Source organism: Neopsephotus bourkii, unplaced genomic scaffold (genome assembly GCF_033783945.1).
Source record: "Neopsephotus bourkii isolate Nb327-2 ecotype Australia unplaced genomic scaffold, CSIRO-AGI_Nbou_v1 NB_318, whole genome shotgun sequence".
NCBI lineage: Eukaryota > Metazoa > Chordata > Aves > Psittaciformes > Psittacidae > Neopsephotus > Neopsephotus bourkii.
The window spans coordinates 7,243,287-7,265,047 of NW_026900826.1; the positions used below are offsets into that span (position 1 = coordinate 7,243,287).

The following is a 21,761-nucleotide window of genomic DNA, read 5'->3' on the forward strand; positions in this document are numbered from 1 at the left end:
AAAAAAAAGAAACCAAAAAACCACAAAACAAACCAAGAAATAACCCATACTCCCCTATTCCTATTGCAAGGAACTGCATCAAAACCAAACTCATCCATGAAATGGATGTCTGTAATATCTAAATAATTTCCATCTGAGCACCTACAGAAAGCAAAAAGGTGTTTGGGGGATGGAAAGAATCCCAGTCTGAAATGGTGAAACACTGTTGAAAGAGGCACCTTATTATTTTACAAAAGTACCTGTAAAGAAAGACAGATACTTACAGATTACTTACAGATGTGTTAACAGTAATTTTTGTTCCCTTAACTCTGCATGTTTAATTCTTCAGCTGTTTCTTCTCTCTCAGAAATACAAAGTGTTGCTTGTACATACTATTTAAATAACAGTGTTTCTTCTGTTATTGACAGACACTGCCTGACCAAAAAGGTTACAGATGGAGAGACAGACAAAAATACTTAGTTCTCGGGAAAACAAAGACACCACTTCAGATCTGTTCCACCGTAAGTCTTTAGCAAAGCCAAAGTAATTTTAATTTTAATGTTGCATGTTGAAATCTGTGCTCTTCCTGGTTAGACATTTACCCACATTTGAAAGAGCTTGCCTATAGAACAGGAAGGTCTCAAGTGTAAACAGCGTAACAAAAAAAAAAAAAAAAACAGCTTGGCAACACACTAGACACTTAGCAGTTACCTAAGAACATAGCCTATGCGGCCTTCTCCATTCAGAGATCACTGATTTGTATGAAAACAAATTCTGGCATTATCTGGACATGTAAACAATTTGTAAACTTCAACATTTTTGATTCAAAGAAAATTTTCAGTTTCTGTTGGTGCTGTTACTCACAATTTATCTCAGATTGTTTCCAAAACCAAAGGTTATCTTTGTGCAACTTTATTTTCAATTCACCCTCTTCTTTTAGTAGTGACTTAGTTTCTTCTGAAAGAACAAATTCAAAAGGTGAACTAAGACAAAAAGTTTGTTACAAAGGAATACTCTCAGCAATTCTTCTTCCAAAGACATGAGGAATGTCAGGCTTATGAGTGCAGTCACATGTCAAAGCAGCAATACAGAAAAGAAAAAAACAAACCTACATTTCCTTACCATTTCAAATGACAATAAAAAAATGTCACTTGACTCTAATACAGAACTTTGTATTCCAGGGATCTCAAGGCATCTTAGAACTAAGAAAGCATCTCAGAAAACTGGCAACGGGGCACAAAGATAGGATGGAATTTGCCCAAGTTAGTTGCAGAACTGAAAAAAGAATAACCTTCAAATAGAGCAAGACAAGCTTTAGCCAAAAGTAGCACTGGCATATCAGAATATAGGATCACCTCCAAACAATAGGTTAAACCCCATATAGGCTTAATCAGTAAAATCTTGGGCTATCCAAAATGGAAATAGTCATATCAGAAACATTAGTGTTAAATTTATCCAGTGATAAAACTACTATGATTTAAAAAACAAACAAAACAAACAAAAACAAAACAACACACAACAACCGCAACAAAACCTTTTCTTTTTTCCATTGAAAACTAGATAAAAATCTACTTCTGACACTTGCATCTACCATCACTTGTTAACTAGCAGCCTTAATTTTACACAAACTCCCAGTTGTTCCAGGAGGAAATATACTGCAAGTTGACATTTATCTTTCACAATATGCACAGGAGGAAGCTGAAACTATAATTCTGAAATCAAATAATTGCTTTTAAGGTCACCTGGCTTTAATTTATATTTTATTTCCAAGTGGTTTTTGCTTTATTTTTACAAGAACAACCTAATGTGAGCTGAAACTGGTATAATAGGTACTTAAACGTAGATGGGTTCATGAACAGCTCTTAACTCCAGTTGGGAGGGTCTGTTTCCTGGCTGCTTTGCATTTCTTTCATACCTGATCATCTCTGAAGTCTCTAAAGAGATGAGTCAATTAAAATAAATTCAGAGGAAAGCCGGTAATAAATTCTGAAAAACTAGAAGCAAACATGACCTACAGAGCAAAACATCAGTAAAGTACTTGCAGTCAGGAGTAAAACTGATTCGGGGAACAGGGTTAGGGGTGTTCTTCTGACTGCATCAGCACTAACCATGAAACATTAACTAGACTCTCAGTGAACTATTTTCCACTTCCTTGAAGGGTGCAGGCTCTTTTAGCACAAGGCAAAAATCAAAATATTAACAGATCTGTGACTTAAAACCTACTAAGCCATAACAGCTTATTTATACAGTAAATTTATCTTTCAGCAAAACTGTTTTCCTAAGAACACCCTTTAAGTTACAGTGAAGGAAAAGTCCACATCTATCAGTACAGCTTAATAAAGTTAAAATGCTTTTTAATCATGTTCCTACCCCGTGCCCGTGGAACATTTAGAGTACAGGAAAGCAAAACCAAGTCACTAACACCTTGACTGATACACTATCTCCTCAGCTGCTGAGATCCTTAGTATCCGTGTTTCGAGTAACTCTCATCTACTTCATGGTACCTAGTCATTGTGTAAAAGTACATAATAATCCTGATTAAACTTCTCTTCTGGGAATTCATCTCAAGTCCTTCCTGCTCCACACTTTCCTTTAATTTGTGTCTCTCTGATAACATTTGAAGTCAGGTGTTGACATCCCTGAATGAGCAAACAGCTTTCTTCAGATAACATCTGGTTTTGCACACTTGTGGAATTCACAAAACCTTTTTCTCAGAAGCCATGTTTAAACACAGGCAGTCACCCACAACCACTTCTGTACTCGTGCTTACTGCCTTTTCTTCACCTTCTTCTAGCTAATTTACTTTCTAAATAGAAGCATCCACTCCAGCTTAACTTCAAGGTGCAAAGGTATCTTTTACTTTCTGCTATTGATGGGTGGAAGTAACTGGGACCTTTCTGAAGAAAAAAATCAACAAAAATCCGCAAATGAATGAGTCAGTCCATAACACTACAGGCAAGGAAGGACCAAACAGACAGCATCAAGTATGCTGATGCTGTAGCAAACAAGGTGATTTGTCTTCCACTGGATATTAAAATAGCTTAGTATAATAAAAGTGCAGTTAACACTTTCAGGTGTAAGTTCAACGTTATCTTCCAAGACCACCAAGCACATTAAACATACGAATGTAGAGGGATTAGCTGAAATTCAAACACAAAAAATAGCAATTGGCAAGAAAATTATGGAAAGCAAAGCAATAAAAAGCAGGAAGAATAATGGCACCAGATCCCCTTACCTTCTCTTTGCTCCCTTCTTCAATGAACTGAAACAGCCTTCATGGAAGTAGCAGATCTGGGGCCGGGACAAACAGCATCCAAAAAATGTGGTTAGAACCAAAAAGAATGTGACACTTGCTACCAAGCTAGTGTCAAAGCTTCTGTTGGCAGCTCTTGAGGTTTGCAGGAATTAATTCCTCCAGAAGCACAGGCAAGCTTCTCCCCTGCAGTGAGCAGGGAGCAGTCTTCATCCCATAAAGCAGATTTTCTCCGAGGCATCACTGGTGCAATTCTAGACATCAGAAAGGTTATTCTCAAGAATTATTTGTACCTCACTATGCCTCAAGAGCTGTTTTTTAAAGAGATAGCAGAGTTAACAACGTAAATACCTTTTGCTGAATGGAGAGCATTGATCACAAAAGTGATCAATTCTTTATGTACCCAGGTAAACTCAGTAGTCTGTCTGCATCCGAATTTGAATTCCATGTCCTAGAAACATCCCACATATGCAAAAATACCAGATACCTGCATTGCCTAACACTGTACAGACAAGGAGATGGAAGATGTGTATGTAAGCTCATTTTAGAAACGGTAAGGAGTCAAACTCATAAGAAAGTATTTTGTAAATTAAATACAGAGCACATGGAAAACAAGGATGTTTCTAAGTTGGATGTTTTAAGTTGGGGCTGTTCAGCCTGGAGAAGAGAAGGCTGCATGGAGACCTCATAGCAGCCTTCCAGTATCTGAATGGGGCCTATAAGAATGCTGGGGAGGGACTGTAGTGTAAGGGCAAGGGGTAACGGGTTAAACTTAAACAGGGGAAGTTTAGATTGGATATAAGGAAGAAGTTCTTTACTGTTAGGGTGGTAAGGCACTGGAATGGGTTGCCCAGGGAAGTTGTGAATGCTCCATCCCTGGTGGTGTTCAAGGCCAGGCTGGACAGAGCCTTGGGTGACATGGTTTAGTGTGAGGTGTCCCTTCCCATGCGAGGGGCATTGGAACTCTATGATCTTAAGGTCCTTTCCAACCCTAACTATTCTGATTCTATGATTCTAAGGATTGTGCCATGAGCGGAAAACTAGTGGTCTGCAGAGCAACAGCTTAATGCATTTGGCATAACCAAACAGAGTTAGCCTATGTAACCATAAAACTTTAATCTGTGATACTAAAACATTAACCAGCTATGAAATAAAGCTTCTAATATGACCAATCATTAGCCAGGCAGCAGCAATACAAGAAGTTCAGGGTACATGAACCTTCTTGTCTGCCTTTTCTTCAGTTGCTGTTTGTGTTTGATAACTTTTCTTGTTTTGTGTGAAAGGCTTTCTCAGACTTTCAGCTTGAGAGGAAGGGAACAGATTAGAGAAGCATGTCTTATATCCACTTTTTCTTACTTGTATGTTATTTCACCTAAACCATTCCCTTACTCCCTATTTATGCATGGTCTCTAGCCTTCCACACAGACTAAATCACACAGGTTCCTCCAGCACACAATCCCTTCACAATCACTGTGGCCAGGGACAGACTGTTTCCTGTCCCCAGCCTTTCAAGTTGCTGTGCATTTCTTCTAACACTACATTATTATTAGCAAAAGGAAAAGTCTTAGAATAGTTCAGAAGCATCCATAATATTTTATTTCATATATCAATATATTTTTTATATATTTCATCTATGTCACTTTTTGCCACTCACTTAACTAAGGATGAAAAACAAGTTGATCATCAGTGTCACTTCAGCATTTGCAGTTTCAGTATGGTAAGACTCCAGTACAGAGCATGTACATCCATTTCAGAATGTCCCATCTCATTTTCAAATGCTTCCTTGGAAGGCAAGGCAATAGTCAAATCTCTGTTTTCACACTGAATAGGAACCACATAAGTAGGGTGTACAATTCAGTGTTACGGTTATGTATCAGCACAGGGAATATCCTATCACCTCCTTCCAAAGGACTGCATCTAGAGCTTCAATGAGACCACTGCTTTTTTTTTAAGCAAGTCAGTAAAGTTGTCCCAAATTATGAACATAATTATTCCTGGTTCCTGCTCACATTGGTCTGAATTTCACCAATTACTAAGTAGGAGACATCTTTGTCAACAAAATAATTTTTCCTTTAATTTGTATCTTTTTCTTAGTGTGTATATATATATTCATTACCTTATTTTCTTTTTCAGTTAAATATCTCTTCTCCTTTCAGTTAACAGCTAAGGCTGGGAGTGCTGAAGTAGTAGTAGACAACTGCTGAAACATAGAAATCTGATAGAGAAGTATGAATGTTAACATAAATCAATTCTACACAGTAACCTTACATCATCAGTACAATCGTGCTACTCTATTAAATTTGCTTTTAATGGAAAAATGCTATAATAAATATGCTAATGCAAACTTAATTGGAACAAAATAAGATATATAATCATTTACACTGGGAGGGAGTCCAAAGGCTACAGCAACTGGAGATTGAGAAGTTTCTGTCCAGGGAGAGGAAGAAAATAGCAGAGTTGGAGGCAGGAACAACAAACTTTTATATTTGCAAGGGCTGCAATTCAGCCTACCACATAAGTATTAGAGAACAAAAAAGTGTGTAAACCTAGAAGGTTGAGTCTGATGTAGAAAAAGAGAAAACCACAGATACACATTTACATCCTTTAAGGTAACAGCTTCCACAGATAGGTAGTGTGGTGTTCAAATGAGAGCAACATTCTGTTGTTCTGGTTTCAAAAACGGTTACTTACCAACCTGCAGTTTGTAGTGAGGGACATCTGGCATAGATATAAGACCAAACAAAAATTAATGGTAAACACAATACTTAGAACAGTCTTGCAAGCAAGCCTGTGAACTCCTTCGTCACTTGACGTGAGAGAAGCAGAAGTTAACCAAACATGATATATATAGTTTCATGTCCAAAGATAGGATTTAGAGAACTGTTAACATGTCAGTCTGGAAAGGCATTAGGAGAGACACTAAAGCTTTATTACTTTAATTATTTGACTGGGCCACTGACATGTAGAGGAAAGTTTAATTTCATTAATTCAAATGTAAAATTATGCTCCATTTTCATCACAAAATAAAGATTTAGACTGATCTGAAAACAGTTACCCCTTGACTTTTCTTCTGTATGGTTTCCAGTTTCTAGTGGTCTTTGAGTATCCTACTGTCAAAAATAAACGGAATTTGACAGTACTGAAGCAACAGGCATTCCTGTGACCACACTGGAACAGTCCCTGTCAGCCAAACAAGCTGTCAGCTTCTTATATTCATACTTCTAGTGAAGAAACTATTTTCAGGTTTCTTGATTGGAGTTATTTAATGTGTAAGTCTAAAAAGAACAAAGTTATCTATTTGATATCTCAAAATTCGTAACTCAACTCCTTCCCTGAAATCCTGTTGGCCAGGTGTCCCACTAAATGTATTCCACATAAATTAAAAATTAGAAAAGCAATAAACCAAGCAGCACTACATTTGCTGAGGATCTAAAACAATCTTACAAGACTCAGTTTCATTACTTCAGTTTGATTAGCTGTGCAATAACTTTAATACATGGGTTACTGTATTATTACTATTAGCTGAGAATACCAAATGGGTGAATTTATAGATAGAAAAATGCAGTAACAGACAAGTATACTGGCCAGCATCAGTTGCTTTTGTTGATGTCCTCCTCCATCCCGAAACAGCCACTTCCTGCAATACTTAACCAGTGAAACCACACTCAGAACCCTGTAACTGGATGACCTCTGCATTAGCAACGTAACTCTAAACACACTTAGACAATACTGAGAAAATTTAACAAATATATTAATGATTGGTTTTAAACAGTTTCCCAATGATCACTCATTCACAAGTTTTTTAAATAAAAATTTATTACAGAAATTACTTCGAGGAAAAAAAAAAAAAACCAAAACCAAACCAACAGTATCTGTTCTAATTAAAAAAAAACAAACCCAAAAGTAATATTGTATTCATGCCCTATAGGGTGAACTGAAGAAATGCTACAGGTATTTCTTTCTTTTGCTGTCATTCTGAGACTTCCTAGCATGGACTAACTCACATCTGCATCACAAGAATTAAGAATGAACACAGTCTCTCTCCATGCTGCAAGTGCTTCATATTAAAGTATTGCAGACAAATTCCAGTCCTGTTCATTCTGCAGTATTGGAACCAGTGTCTAGGAAAGAAAAACCAAAGTGTAAGTAATACATACATCCACTACAGTTGACTATAATTTAAAGAGAACTAATACTCACTCTCTAATACCTTCCCCCAGTTCAAAAGCACTGCCCAAGCATTTCAGGATGTGTTCTGTACCTACCCTGCTGCTATTGATGCAGTGCACAAGCTGCCTGAGCTCCTTCAGTTAGGAACGTTCAGTTAGCCAGCACAAAACTTCAAGGTTGCACACACACATCATTTGCTATTAAGGCATTAAAAATACAAGAAGCTCTACTCTGACTTGTAGTGATACACAAACAATCTTAGTTTGGAAGGCCACAAGGACATCAGGGTAAATCACACAACCTGTGAAAGATAAAGGGGTTTGCACATCCAGTAGCATAAGCTATGGAGTGTGGGTTATAGATTACACATCTTGAAATAGATGCAGGAATGGGCATGATCTTCATAAAATAAGTCAGAGCAATTCTCTGTTCTGAACTTTTGTCAGAAGCACCAATTAACACCAGTGGAACTGCTGGTATTACTATCATCACTGCTTTCTTGTTCTTAGAGCTATGGGAAAAATGCATGACACAGATATGGAGAAACACAAGTCAGTGTTTATGATGTTCCTTTAGCAAGTCAACTGCTTGTGGGGAAAAAAAGCTATAATGTTAACAGCAACTTTAAATCACCCCATTCTTTAAATCTGATTTGCATCCTTTATCAAGAGTGAAAACTGTTAATACTTGGAAAGTAAGGTTTCTTCTACTAGCTATAACAGGCACACAAAAAATAAACAGTTAAGATTATATGCTTGGCTAATACCAAAAGTTGAGCAAACAATGAATTCTGTCAATTCTTTACAACTATGACTTGTAGTCACGCCAGTACCAGGAAGTCATAAAGAATCTGTTTTAGAGGGCTAGAGTATATTTAAATAAAGCCCTTTCCATTCTCAGTTCTTCCTTTTCACATCACTCCCCAGTGGTGAAACAGGTAACACCATTTCCCACATCTTTAGCAATACTCTGCCACAGGCAGAGTTTTAAAAGTTGTAAACCAGCAGAAACACTGGCAAAGGTAATCCAGCCAAACAGATATGGGACATAAACTCCCATAAGCAGTGCAAATACAGTGGGTCTGTTGAGCAATATGTAAGTATTTTAGTATTACTTGCAAATGCCGGCATAAACTTATCATGTCCCCTATGATCAAATCTGGCAGACAATTGCTTAGTTTTCTCTGACAAGTGGTTACTCAGACTGAAGAGGCTTTCCTCAAATTCAGTAAAACATGGTGCTTTTCTCACAACCAGGTTAATACAAGAAAAATCTCCCTACAGAAATTCAATGAAGATTACTTATGACTTTCCAATTTTTCCAGTAGTTCATGCTTCCCAACACCAGGTCTACAGCAGTCTCTCAACACATTCCTGTTTCAGTGCTTATGAGTCAAGGAGCATTTAGCTTGTTTTTGCTGCATTTATCATATGTAAAAGGGAGTGCATAGCACTACTTTTGTCTGAATAATACAATCAACCTAGCTTTAATCAAACATTTGGTCAAAGCTTTCTATAAATGATCAAGTCTTGTGTGTCAGTTTATTTATATCATATTCCATACTTACTTTTTCCATCACATGCTACAATTTTCACTTTATCCACTTTTACAAGTTCAGTGACCTCCCTAAATTCAACGTCATTCAGCACAAATGTCCATACGTTGTCACAGAACCTGTATGTATTCAGAGACCCCTTTAAAAAGACAAGAGACATTTTCTGTAGGATGCATCCCAAAAGTAACAGGAAATACAATGTTTACTGAACCACATCCCTTTTACCATTAGGTTTGCCATAAAGCCAGCTATGAACCTGAACGCATGCAAACTCGGCAAGCAGCAATTCTGAGGAGAACTTCCCTCCAGTGGGTGAAATTCTCAAGACCATTATGGTCTTGAAATTCTCAAGACCATTCCAAGACCATTACAGTTTATCCAAGGGGAAGCTTCACAGCTATGTTAAAGAGTTTTGTAACTTTTCTAATGTGTGTAAAGGATCAGAATCAGGCACAGTTTCTTAAAACACTGGCCATAAGAAGAATCAGTTACAGCAGCAATCGTAACAAGATGTGAATTCTGCAACTGTTCAAATAAAGCCAGTTTAAAAAATCGTGACAGAACTGACCCATGTGACACAAGGGGTTATAAAAAAGTAGTGATGCTCTTTTTAACATATTTGTGTGGTTTAAATATCTAAAAATCTTAAGAGCTCACTTCATTGATGTATTCTGCATCAACTGCTGAGGACATAATTTAACAACTGGTTTGGGATTTTTCTTTAAAATTACAATCAAATTGACATTTTACAATGTGCTGGCTATCTGGCATTCATTAGGGTGGCTGGCTGATAAAAAAAACTTATTTTTCCTGATACCTACAGAAAATAGCTACAAAATGACCCATTGTCTTGTACAAGGGCAGATGTACAACCCTGTAGTCTCTCTGCATTACATATGTGGCCTCATCTCACTTCTGCTAGGTCTAAGAGAAGCAAGTCTCCCTTCCCACCTGCAAGACGCTAAGAATGGCAGGGCTACTCATCAAAGCACTTCCCTTTTCCCCTGTTTTCATCCACCCACCAAATCTCTCCATAGTCTTTGTGTTCATTTGAAAGATCAAATGCACAGTAAGAGAGTAACAAGCCTCACGACTGCATACAGAATAAACCTGTCAGCATTCACTATTTCAGAGTCAAAGCAGACCTGAACTTTTGCTTGGAGCACTCAGCTTTTAACAGCATTCTGCACCAAAGCTTGGTTACTCCACCCCATGAAGAACTTACATATAGCGTTACCTTACCCTGAAGTTGACCCTGTTCCTGACGCGCTGTGCCAGTGCCGAGTTGATAGCTTTATCAAACTGAAGTAGCACCTGAAGGGCCAGCTGAGGAGTGATCTGCTGGGACTGAAGTCATTGAAAAAAACAGGTTTGAGTTACTTTGAAGTAAACTCAAAAAAGCTGTAAAAACTCAAAACAAAGTTCCCATGCAGCAGATTGTAAGGGTGGTGAGGCACTTGAATGGGTTGCCCAAGGATGCTGGGAATTCTCCATCCCTGGCAGCATTCAAGGCCAGGCTGGAGCCTTGGGCAACACGGTTTAGTGTGAGGTGTCCCTGCCCATGGCAAGGGGGTTGGAACTGAATGATCTTCAGGTCCTTTCCAGCCCTAACTATTCTATGATTCTATGATCTCCAGAAGGACAATCAACACAAGAATAATTTTACTGCCTTTTCCCCGTTTTAAATCTGAGAAAAGGAATTAGGTGCCAACATGATTGTTGTGCTGCATAAAGAATACATCTGGTAAATATCAACTGAAACCAACCAGAGGTGCAGAACATCAGTCACAGTGTTCTGGATTAACCTGATGTTTGTTCACTGGGCATTGCAAGAAGAGGTTACACATCCTATGGAAAACATTTTCCTTCATATAGGATGTCAGAAAAAGGAATTATCAGGACAACTTGAGTACCAAAGGCTTTTGATTTCAATCAGGTTTTCCATCTGTTGGCTGTAGTGTACCCAATACAGAACCCACAAAGCTGCCTGAGTAATAAGCCTCTCTATTAAGCTGACTGCATACCCGGACCCCACACACACCTGTATGAGCTCGTCCAGGCTCTCCTGCAGACTGTTCCCCAGCGTGGTGTTCCTGTACAGCTGATAGGCCATGGCTTACTAGGGCGGCACAGGGCAGGCACCCTCCTCACCATCCACTGCTCTTGTGTGCTCGCTGTCATTTAAAACAAAACAAAACCAATACTACTAAAAAATCCCTCTAGAGACACCAGAGACCTAATTGTACATTGCACGGTGAGCACAAGCAGCACCGACATCGCTCCGCAAGCCCCCACTAACAACACGAGCGCTCAGAGCACAAAGCACAAACAACGAGCAGACCAAGAATGCGGCACACGGAGGGAGGAGGCCTTGTCCCTGCCGGGCCGACACCGAGAGACCTCTGCACCCACACGGACAGGCCGACACTGCCCGCCGCCCCTTCCCTCGGCCTCCGAGGAGCTCCTCGCCCCCCACGGCGCGCTCGGGAATCCTCACGGGAATTCCGGGCCACCACTGGGCACCGAGCGACCCCGGGCCGGCTGCCGCACCCCGGCCATAGCTATGTACCCCCGAACCCAGGCCGCCCCAGCGAACCCGACGGATGGCGCCGGCCGCCGCACAGCAGCCACGGGCAGCGCCACAGGACGGGGGCTCCCGCTCGGGGCAGCCGCTCAGCGGCCGCAGCCTCACCCGCTCCGAGCAGCCGAAGAGCATCAGCGCCTCCGCCGGCCCGTCACCCGGAAGCGGAACGGTGAGGGCGGGACGCAGGCTCGGCCCGTCCCCGGAAGCAGCGGCGGGAAGCGGGCCTCACTGAGCCCGTTGAACGCTGAGATCGTGCACAGCCGGTGAGGGTGAACAGCTTACACAGCTCGGTGTCTGCAGCGCCGGGGTGAGGCTCCTTCTACCTCTTCAGTGACTGAACCCCCTCCCATTTTCCTCTGCCAGGATACCCGAGCCTATTACAGCTGCCGAACACCTTCGAAATACTCCAAGATGCTTCAATTCCACCGCAGTAGTGAACTAGCACCGGCAGTGCTCTGGGAACCAAAGTCAGATGTTACGAAGAGGTAGGAGGTGGTGCTGTATGCACCAATGTATGACTAAGCAGCAAAATGAAACATTGAAAAGGTAGTTATCACATACAGGATTTATTTTGTTCCCTAAGTCAAAAGTTTTCTGTAAGTATTAACAGCTAGCACATTTAGAGATACATTCATGTTACACTGGGACACTCAGGAAGACAAACAAGCTCATTTAAAAATAAAGAATCATGACATTCTTGAGAGGTAGGCGAAGAGTCTTGTATTGACATAGTTTGATACTGAAGGGCAAAGGAAAATAGTTACATCTGTGAAGAATAGTCAGGTTCAGCCAGTTGTGTCATCTGTGATTCACAACCAATGTTTTTGCATGACTACTTCAACTTCAGGTTGTTCAACACAGCACATTGCCCGTATCACACACTGGAGTTTACCAACACCAACAATGTCCTAACCCTTCCATCTACCCTTCTATTGGCAGAGCACCCTGTATCACTGCTCAGGCTTTTTAAGTAGGTGGCTTTGGTCAGATGACTAAAACAGCATGCCTGCAGAGCCAGAGGGGAAGTAAGCATCTGTTTCATTTTGTAATTATTAACTTGGAATTCCATGTCAGAAATATTAACTAGCAGCTTAGCAAGCTACAGTAAAGAGCATGGTAAAATCAGAACCTGACTTTCTGAAAACACTCCAGTAGCTTCTCCTCAGATAATTTTCAATACTAAAATAAAAATCAATCAGTACATTTAAATCAGTGACCTGGGCAGTCCAAACTGCAAAATGGGAAAAATAAGTTTAGTTGATCAAAGAATGGCTTTAACTTCCCTGACCTCAGTCATGCTTGAAGACAAGAGTGAAAACCTGTAACACAACTGCACCCTCTTCACTCCAAATGCCCTTTTTTCCTGTTAGCTGGATACAGGAAGTGAGATATGATAAAGAACTTAAGAGTTTTGGTGCTAGGAAAGCTGCAAGATCTGTTTTCCAGATTATTTAAATATTACTTACATGTTAGAGTAAACCCAGCTATCCTTAAAAAGTATAAAGCACTGGTTTCATGCATCCGCAACAAAAAGCCCTCTAGAGAATGACCTGCATCCACAAGGCCTGAATAGGAATTTTCACCAAAATCTTTGTAAGACTGGTTAAAAAAGTGCACAACCTATCATCCCTCTCCCCTCTGTTCTTTGTATGAGACTCTTCTGAGAGTGACTGGAATGACTTGAGCATTAAAGTCCTCTCCAAAGACAAAGCTTTTGACAAGAGGTGCATTTAAGCCATCTTTCTACATAATAAATATGTATAAATCCCTAGGATACACAAATATTTGACAATGGAAGAAATATACTTTTCATGAAGAAAATTCTTTGCGACAGATTTAGTTGACGAAGTGCCCATTCACCATCTGTTCCCATTACTTCGAGTTACCTACAGACATTCGAGCAGATGACACCAGTTGAAGCTGACACAGTAGGCACCAATGCCATGCTGTCCTCCCTGTGACACACTGAGATAATTTCATAGAAGATTCCATTATCACCAACATGTAATCTAATCTTGAAATCTGACACAAATGAACAGTTGAAGGTTTTAAGCTGTCAAAGTGTACAATGCAAAAACCTTGCTGAAACATGCTAACAAGAACAGGCTATGTACTGCTAACTGCAATTCAGAACAGAACTGCTGTTTCTCAGCACAAAGTCCCTCACAGCAAGCAGTACTATTCTTCACTTGTTCACTGAAGATAAAAAAAAAAGCTAAGCTGCATAGTATGAACATTACATATTATTCTAACTAGTTCTAAGCTTTTTTTGAAACATAATTGTGCATTTTAACATTCCACAACCTCAAAGACTTCAATCTGCTTCAGCACTAAACCCTTACACATCCCTCTCCATTACTTCTCCACAGAGCATGGCTTTGCCATTCTGCACAGACCATCAAGAACATCCAAGCAATCTAGAGCCTACTCACATCCTGTTTTAATGACACCTTCTCCAAAATATCTTTGCCACTTCTGAAGATTTATCCCATTGTAGAAATCAATTTTCATAATTGTCACATCCATGCACAGGGAGGCCACTGCCCCAAATGTCTCTGTTTCAATTGCGCACAGTAGTAATGAAAGAAAACTACTGACTTAACACACGTCCATATAAACAAACCAAGGAGACCTCCAAATCACATTAGTGACTCATGAAATTCTTTTCTTGACAGGGCTCAAACTGTATTCTAGCAACATGAGTTTCACTTTTAGAAGGTGAATTAAAATTCACCATTAAAAGGTGAATTCCCTACAATACTGTTATCACAAAGTGATTCACGTTTAGAAATAACTTAAAGTATGACATTCCAACTTTTAATGGCTTTAAATATTAAAATATTAAGATTATTTTGTAGATTTAAAAAGACAAGCTTACACTAGGGAATATAAACCATTCAGTGAGTGCATACACATTTCCAAAAGAAACAGTACTACTGCAGCATGTAACTGCAGAATAACTCAGACACTAGAAAAGGCAATAACCCCTAATTTGATAGGGCAGCCTATAGAGAGGACTGGCTACTACATACTGCACTATACACATTGGAAGCAACAGGACATAGGAGAACAACAGCCCATGCACTAAGAACATGGCTTTACTGAGAATACTACTCTTTTATTTGACAAATTGGAACCGAGATGATGAGAATGCTTAGTATCTCGCTTCAGACCCACACAGAACCAATAGAGATCAGGAAGGTTTATACGTTTGCATTTTCACGCACTGCATTGTGAAGGTATCAGAAGTAAACAAGCTGTAAGTGTCCAGTTTACTGACTGGAACCTGGGCCAACATCACAACTGAAGCAGGAAATAAGACAGCCCCAAAGACACTGTTTGCATCTGTGTTCTGCTTTCAGAGCAAGACCTGGACCTAATCTAATGGATGCAAGCTAACTGGAAATTAGCATGGCCTGTTGAAAGAGAACAGCCTGCATGGTAATCTCTTTGAAATTAAGATACAGAAACTATCATAATAAGAGAACCTAAATCTTGAGATGAAAGTCTCAGAGTTGCAAACTTAACTCCCGGATACATGGGCAATTTGCCCTCATCTGACATGAAAATATTCTCTCAGAGTCTATACATGTATCATTAGAGACAGTAGATTAATTGGTAATAAGTCTTGACCATGGAACTCTCTCTTTTATCAGTGTCAGGAAGTAATCTGCTTGAACATAACCTTATATTTTTAAATAAGAGAACTAGCTTTTAATGGAATTGAGAACTGATATTTTCAGCATTAAGACAAAATTGTTAGCACAATAAAAACCAAAAGTGAAGATTTAATATATCTGCTATGATATTCTATTGCTCAGCTCCTGAATCGGTATTTGCATAGATCTGTCCTTACAGGGAAATAGCAGTGATTATTAAAAGACGATACAAACTTTTGCAACATATTAACTAGTGCATCCTTGTTGCCCTGATAAACCTATGAACACTAGTTATGAATCCAAGAACACCTCTTACAGATGCAAGGTCAACACCATTGTGAGGAAAAAAAAAAAACCAACCCAATAAATTTCACTTAATTGCTTCAAGTGAAATCAGTGCTGTCTCATGTGCCAATCTAAGAGCTTTAGAAATTGAGGCTTCATCCACAAGGATGACCAGTGTCATGGTTTAAAACCAGCCAGCATCCCAGAAACACGCAGCTGCTCACTCCCTCCCTCCTTCTTTCACCCCCACTCCGAGAAGGATGGGGAGAATCCAAAGAATGGGAATCCCACAGGTTGAGATAAGAACAATCCAGTAACTAAAGTATAATACAAGACTACTACTGCTACCACCAATAATAATAATAATGGAAATAACAAGGGAAGAGAGTATGAAACTAAAAGGGGAAAAGGAAAACAACAATAAGTGATGGACAGTGCAATTGCTCACCACCCGCCAACCAATACCCAGCCCAACACAAGCAGTGATCTGGGCCTTCCAGGTGACACCCCCAACCCCCTCCCCCCCCCAGTTTATATACTCGGCATGATGTGCTGCACTACAGAATACCCCTTTGGCTACTTCAGGTCAGGTGTCCTGTCTCTGTTTCCTCCCAGCGTTCCATGCCCCTCCTCACTGGTAGAATATGAGACTGAAAAGTCCTTGATCAGAGTAAATATTACTAAGCAACAAGTAAAACCGTTGGTGTGTTAGCAGTGTTGTTCTCACACTAAAGTGAAAACACAGCACTGCAGAAGTTACCAAGAAGGAGAAAAATAACTGTTACAGCTGCACGCAGGTCACAGAGGTAGCAAAAGATACCCCATATCCCTGCAAACTGCTATTACGGCTAGCATATCTGTGTCACTCCGAAGGTCTACTGAGCACTACCAGAGTTATGCTGATGACAACCAATATTCACACAGGAAAGACCGTAATGAACCCATTTCCTGCTGGTACCTGGGACAACTTTCATTTACTAACACAGAACCTAAATTTGCAACTTAAAATTGAGAAAGGCTGATACCTTGCCAGTCACTCAAAACGGTTCAGCTGCTGTTGTGGCTTCTGCTTAAAGTCTTTGGCCAACAGGCTGAAGTGCACAGAACTGCTGTTCTGCATCTGGAACAGCAGATTAAGACACCAAATTCAAATGAGTACTGCTTGTAGTAGGGCTGTGAACAAAAACACACATCTCCACTCTTGTGAAACACAACATTATGTGATTGTTAATAGTCAAACAAATTAAGGGTTTTGTGACAACCAAGAAATGCACTTGACCATTTACAGCAAAACAGATTTATACAATAACAACAAGTAACTTATGGCCTTGTCTACCTGCAAATGAATTCCTTCAGCAGGTACGCATAATATATTGCTCAGTCATAAAAATATATATATATTATCTCTTTAACATTTAGGTATATAAATATCTTACTGAAGAACATGCATCATTTAGATAAACAATTGCAAGAACATCCTCTGAAGACACAGGGTTCTTTGATATTTAGCAGTATAAAATGAATATATAAACACAGCTATTGAAGTCAAGACAGATCAATACAGCAGCAAGCAGTCCGTTGTGTGCCAGTCCAAAGGAATTAAGCACCCTTTGCAACATGTTATATTACATACACACACAGAGAATGCATTGTAAATGGAGCAAAGATAGCATCATTCCATCTGCATATTCTTCAGTCTTAGCTGGACTCCAAACTTACTGGTCACTCTTCTGCTCTTGTTTTCCATTCAGCTCTTGGTCAACTCTGCTTATCAAAGAAAGCAGTGAAATTGAAACTATGTTAGTAAATAGTTTAGTTTGACTGCTGATATATTAAGCAAAATTATTCCTCTTAAGAGGAAAACACAAAGCTTTTACATGGAAAAAGTTAATAAATAAATACAAAGATTTTTATTGAATAAAGTCACAACAGTGTTGAGGGTTTTTTTAATCTATTTTCCTACCTCCCCTTAGAAATCTATTAAAATTGTTGAGAAACCAGTTAAATAATAAACAAATAAATAAGACAAATGGCATTTGAAAAGTGCAAGTTAAGTTTGTGGAAAAAAACAACCCAGACTGACTGTATTAATGAATACAACCAGGAATACAGGATCACAGGTAAAATGACAACACTGCAAGCACCACTGATGTGATGAATAAGCACAGAATAACCTTTAATGCTACAGTAATCAAGCCAAGAAGGTAACAGCACTAGTTCAATCAAAAAAGGTCAGGTGGCTCCTTAAGTGCAATACTTTTTCTATTACATTCTAAGACTCCTGTAATCATCCAGGGAAAAAATAAAAATCACCATCATGCTGCTGCAGCTGTTGGGTTTTCTGCTTTTGTTTGTGCCCTCCCTTTTTTGTTTTTTTAAATACACCTGTATCTGCCTTGGGACTAGCAAACAAAATGTTGCTTTGCAGAAAGCAGTGGATGGTTGACAGGCCACACAAGATGTACTTTTCCTCTTTACATGAAGAAGCAGTGGCTCATCTTAACTACATCTTCTGGAAAATAAGCCGTGTGTGGAGTTAAGTTACTTTTAAAACCAATAGCATTTCTAAGTGAGAGAGTCCAAGGCCAAGCCTGTCTTCCAGCAGCCTGTCTAACCTATGTGTCCAGTCTTTCAAACTGTAACTAGTAGTTTTTCCAGGTGATTCAAACAAGGACAGCTCTTCCATGACATGAACCCATAACAAGGAGAGACAGGATTCCGGGCTTTTTCTGGTTTTGCAACTGTAAAACTCAACTCTGTACACAAGGATCCAGTGGGTCTGGAGCAGTGTTGTCTAAAAACAACAGTCCTCATCAAATACATGGTTCACCTGCACAGTATGCAGCTACAACTCACCCCTGTCCTCATTGCAGTACCTTAGAAAAGCATGTTTTCACATGACCTACAGGGCTAATCACACAAAATGTATGAAACTGTGGTGAGCTAATGCAAACAAGCTTTACCTAAGCATACAGCTGACAGTATAAATCCATAGAGGTATATCATACCCTAGCTTCCAGAGTGATTCATAGACATAGCCAGAGAATTCCTACTGCCATCCTCAACAACTATAGTAATTAAACTTCAACATACCTCCTTTCCCCCTTTTGTAATAAATAATGTCCTACAACTGCTATCAAGGTGACTGCCAGCCACAGTTTGATACTGAGATTTCAATCTCTATATTTAAGTGTCACTTAGGAACATACTAGTGATGGTAGTATAAGTGATGGTATCAACAGGAACACTAAAGAGTGCTCATTGTACTGGAAATTTTTAGAAGTGTTTACACATTACTGTTTGAATGTCTCAAGTATGCATCCTGAATACAGTGGGCCTTGCAACAAAATTGGGCATATAAAACTGAACAAAGTTCTGCTTAATATGTACTGAAAGGGTTTCTTAAATTTGACAGTGTTAGTACTTCAGGTTGAACTGGAATAATTCCTAGAACGTTCAACACTTGTCACTACTTTACCTGCTAGCTGTTGGAAACAATTTCATTTCATTTTAATCTCTGTGTTCCTCTCTCTGTCTGTTACCCAATTTAAACAATAAGCCTCCTTCAGTAGTTATGCACTCAGGAAGAATAATAAAAAAAGCTAAGTTAGTAGCAAAACCTCTCAGTACATTTGTTAGTGAGAGTGAAAAATGGATCCATTGCAAAAACCTCAGCAGCTGCTGAAATAGCTTGAACAGTTAGCAGGAGATTGAAAGTTAACAAAATGAAAATCCAGTGTTTATTAGCAAGGAACATAGGCACTGCAAATACAAACAGCACTAAACACTACTGACTTGAACTGCATCTGTGCAAGTTAATAACTAAAAAAAGTAGTGAATACCAAAAATACAAAATACGAGATTCAAAACAAGAACTTCTTCCAGAGTTGCATGTCTGTTGATACAGAGCCACAGCTCAGCACCTAAAACCAGCTCTTCCTTCAGGCATCACTTCTTGTAAGAAACAGTTAAACTTAATAGATTCATACAGAAGCACTACTTTTGCCTCTTGAAGATTCAGTTGAGAATCCATGTAATCCTCTTAAAAAGTGAGCATCTCACGTAATAGAGACTATTCACAAATATCTGTTTGAATATCCAGGGTGAGTTCTTTTAGATGACAGACTGCACAGGCACTATAATTACTCTAATGCATAAAAACTTGGTCACTAGTGCATGTTTATATTTACAAATGCTTATTCCTTCATGCAAGCCAATCAACTGGGAGTTAGTTGCAGTGCAAATCATCTTATCTAGATGCAACCCTAATCAAAATATGAATATACCTTTTCTGTTTCTTTCTAAACTTTTCTTCTTCATACCTTGGTGAAGAAAAGTTTGATTTCAGTAAACGTAACATATGAAGGCCAAATTCAACAGAAGCTGCAAACTGGTGTTACTGTCAATACAGTTTGCAGAAACATACCAAGTTTTGAAACTGATATAGTTAAAAATATATGTAGTACCTCCACCATTTTTAACCATAAATCAAGAAGCATTACAATTTAATGACATTTAAATTCAATACAACTTCTTGCACAGTATTAACATTCACTGCTAAAATTTAAAGTCTATATTCAGAACAGTTTGAAGGCAGATATATTCCTCTACAGAAGTCTGAGAATTAACTCCACAAGTTAACCAAGTTCAGACTTTGCAGAACAGTTAAAGATTCATCAACACAGAAAGGAGTATTTCAAGACTTGGAATGACAGTCTGAATTTTCATAAGATATCCCTCAAAAGCCCCAGTAGGAGAAGTATCCCAAAGCTAGCAAAAGGCTGCTTCAGCATTGTCATGTCCTTCCTCCCAGCCCTGAGAAAACTGCATTTTCTCTATCTTATGAAAAGTTAAATTGTGCAACTGACATCAGGTGTGTACTGCAATAACCAGACATTTGAAGGGGTGCAGTGGGGATCTGTCCAACATGGATGTGCCCTTCTGTCCAGATAGTGAGACTATGCCATTGTTCCATATGGAGTTCCCAGTTTGTGATCACCTATTGCGATACATACTCTAGCAGTTTTGTACATTACAGCCTCTAACAGGCCAATCAATTCATAATCACAATTGTCAGTAGTTTCATCTGTTTTTTTTTAATACTCAGGTTTATGGTTTCTACTCTATTACTGCACCCACAAATGCTGCTGACAAATGTCGTATTTGAGAGAGGAGTCCCACTGATGTTAAAATGGCTATTTTTACTTGGAGGGAAGGAAAAGGAGAAACCAAGGACATTGATGCTGCCTTCACATCTTTGACACCATAATTTTAGAACTCTTTATTTGGTAGGGATTTAGCATTTTTCCACAGCTCTTTTTTTAAATGACATCCCAACCCAAATGATATTTCACCGTTTGTTCCACATTTTAGCATGAACACTGCAGATACTATAACTTCAGTATCAACATGCCCAGAATCTCTCACTCACCAGCCAGTTTAGTATAATGAGGTGAATGGAATGGGGCCTTGGTTCTAGAAGACTTAATTCACACAACATAACTTGGTATTTAGGTAAGGCACTATCTGTGAAAATCCCTATGCATTATCACACCAAACTGCAGTTAGCAATGTGGTCAAACACGGATACTCCTCCTAAAGCTAGCAACGATTGGAGTTAAATTATTAAATGCAAAGTATTACATTCAAACCCATCAGAGATTACAATATATACCAGTTCTAAAACATGATCAGTGTAGAAAATGTTGGAATAATAAAACATACTGTTTTATGCATTCTGGGATGCCAACGTATTCCATGGGGATGAGTTCAGCTAGTTCCGCCAGGGTAAAGACATACCTAATCTTTTGGCTGAATTTTGAGCTGTGGAAGAACAAATGTAGGCTACAGTTACAACTTAGTATTGACCTACTGCAAAAATTAAAACAGTTTTTGAAGTTTAAAGTAAATGGTAATTAGGATTTTTTTTAACAGCTTCCAGATTATTACCTAATAAAGGGTTTTGTGACGGCCAGAAGTGTTCTGATGAACCAAGAAGGATGAACTATGATTAATGATTTCAGATTTTTCCTTAACCTGAAGAATTCAAACAGCAGACATAATTACTAGCACAAAAAAGCAACAGGAGAACAAGGCGATTTTCAATATATAAAAACTATGTTTTCACAAGCAAAACTATCACATCAGTCTCATACTCTGACACTCCATTATTAGAAGTTAGTTATCATCTGCAGAAATAAAAACCAGGCAGAGCTGCATAATGAAAATGTAAGATATAGAGTGAGTTTGACAATAATGACAAGGAATTAATATGTC

At 39.0% G+C, this 21,761-nt stretch overlaps 2 protein-coding genes and 1 long non-coding RNA gene across 8 annotated transcripts in view; 1 reads left to right on the plus strand and 2 right to left on the minus strand.

The window, feature by feature from the left end:
* Positions 1 to 18,131, plus strand: LOC133209150 (uncharacterized). The gene is made up of 3 exons (XR_009724610.1): positions 1 to 500; positions 9,189 to 9,292; positions 17,970 to 18,131. It is a non-coding gene; the product is annotated as an uncharacterized LOC133209150 (long non-coding RNA).
* GTF2A2 (general transcription factor IIA subunit 2) lies at positions 7,104 to 11,784 on the minus strand. Of its 2 annotated transcripts, none has more exons than XM_061347577.1 (5): positions 11,650 to 11,784; positions 10,999 to 11,131; positions 10,200 to 10,304; positions 8,970 to 9,096; positions 7,104 to 7,353 (listed from the first exon to the last, which is right to left on the minus strand). In XM_061347577.1, the coding sequence occupies exons 2-5, from the start codon at positions 11,068 to 11,070 to the stop codon at positions 7,328 to 7,330; spliced, it is 330 nt and encodes a 109-aa protein (XP_061203561.1). In that variant the 5' UTR covers positions 11,071 to 11,131; positions 11,650 to 11,784; the 3' UTR covers positions 7,104 to 7,327. The 2 variants fall into 2 exon arrangements, with proteins under 2 accessions (XP_061203561.1, XP_061203560.1); XM_061347576.1 differs by lacking the exon at positions 11,650 to 11,784 and adding an exon at positions 11,554 to 11,575.
* Positions 16,687 to 21,761, minus strand: part of BNIP2 (BCL2 interacting protein 2) — a 12,728-nt gene continuing 7,653 nt past the window's right edge. Inside the window, exons 8-11 of one of the 5 annotated variants that reach the window (XM_061347571.1) lie at positions 21,435 to 21,521; positions 21,210 to 21,308; positions 19,772 to 19,807; positions 16,687 to 17,249 (exon numbers count right to left, since the gene is read on the minus strand). In XM_061347571.1, coding sequence (XP_061203555.1) covers positions 17,201 to 17,249; positions 19,772 to 19,807; positions 21,210 to 21,308; positions 21,435 to 21,521 — 271 coding nt within the window. In that variant the 3' untranslated portion in view covers positions 16,687 to 17,200. The remainder of the gene's footprint in view (positions 17,250 to 19,771; positions 19,808 to 21,209; positions 21,309 to 21,434; positions 21,522 to 21,761) is intronic. The other 4 variants (XM_061347573.1, XM_061347572.1, XM_061347574.1 and 1 more) reach the window with 4 other exon arrangements.

Bases quoted from the DNA above. Each gene is read 5' to 3' on its own strand.
- GTF2A2 (XM_061347577.1), bottom strand. From the start codon at position 11,070: ATGGCCTATCAGCTGTACAGGAACACCACGCTGGGGAACAGTCTGCAG. The intron at 9,097-10,199 runs GTAAGGTAACGC...GTCTTTTTAAAG, and splicing joins GGAACAGGGTCAACTTCAGG to GGGTCTCTGAATACATACAG. The intron at 7,354-8,969 runs GTAAGTATGGAA...TTTCTTTCCTAG, and splicing joins TGTAGCATGTGATGGAAAAA to ACACTGGTTCCAATACTGCA.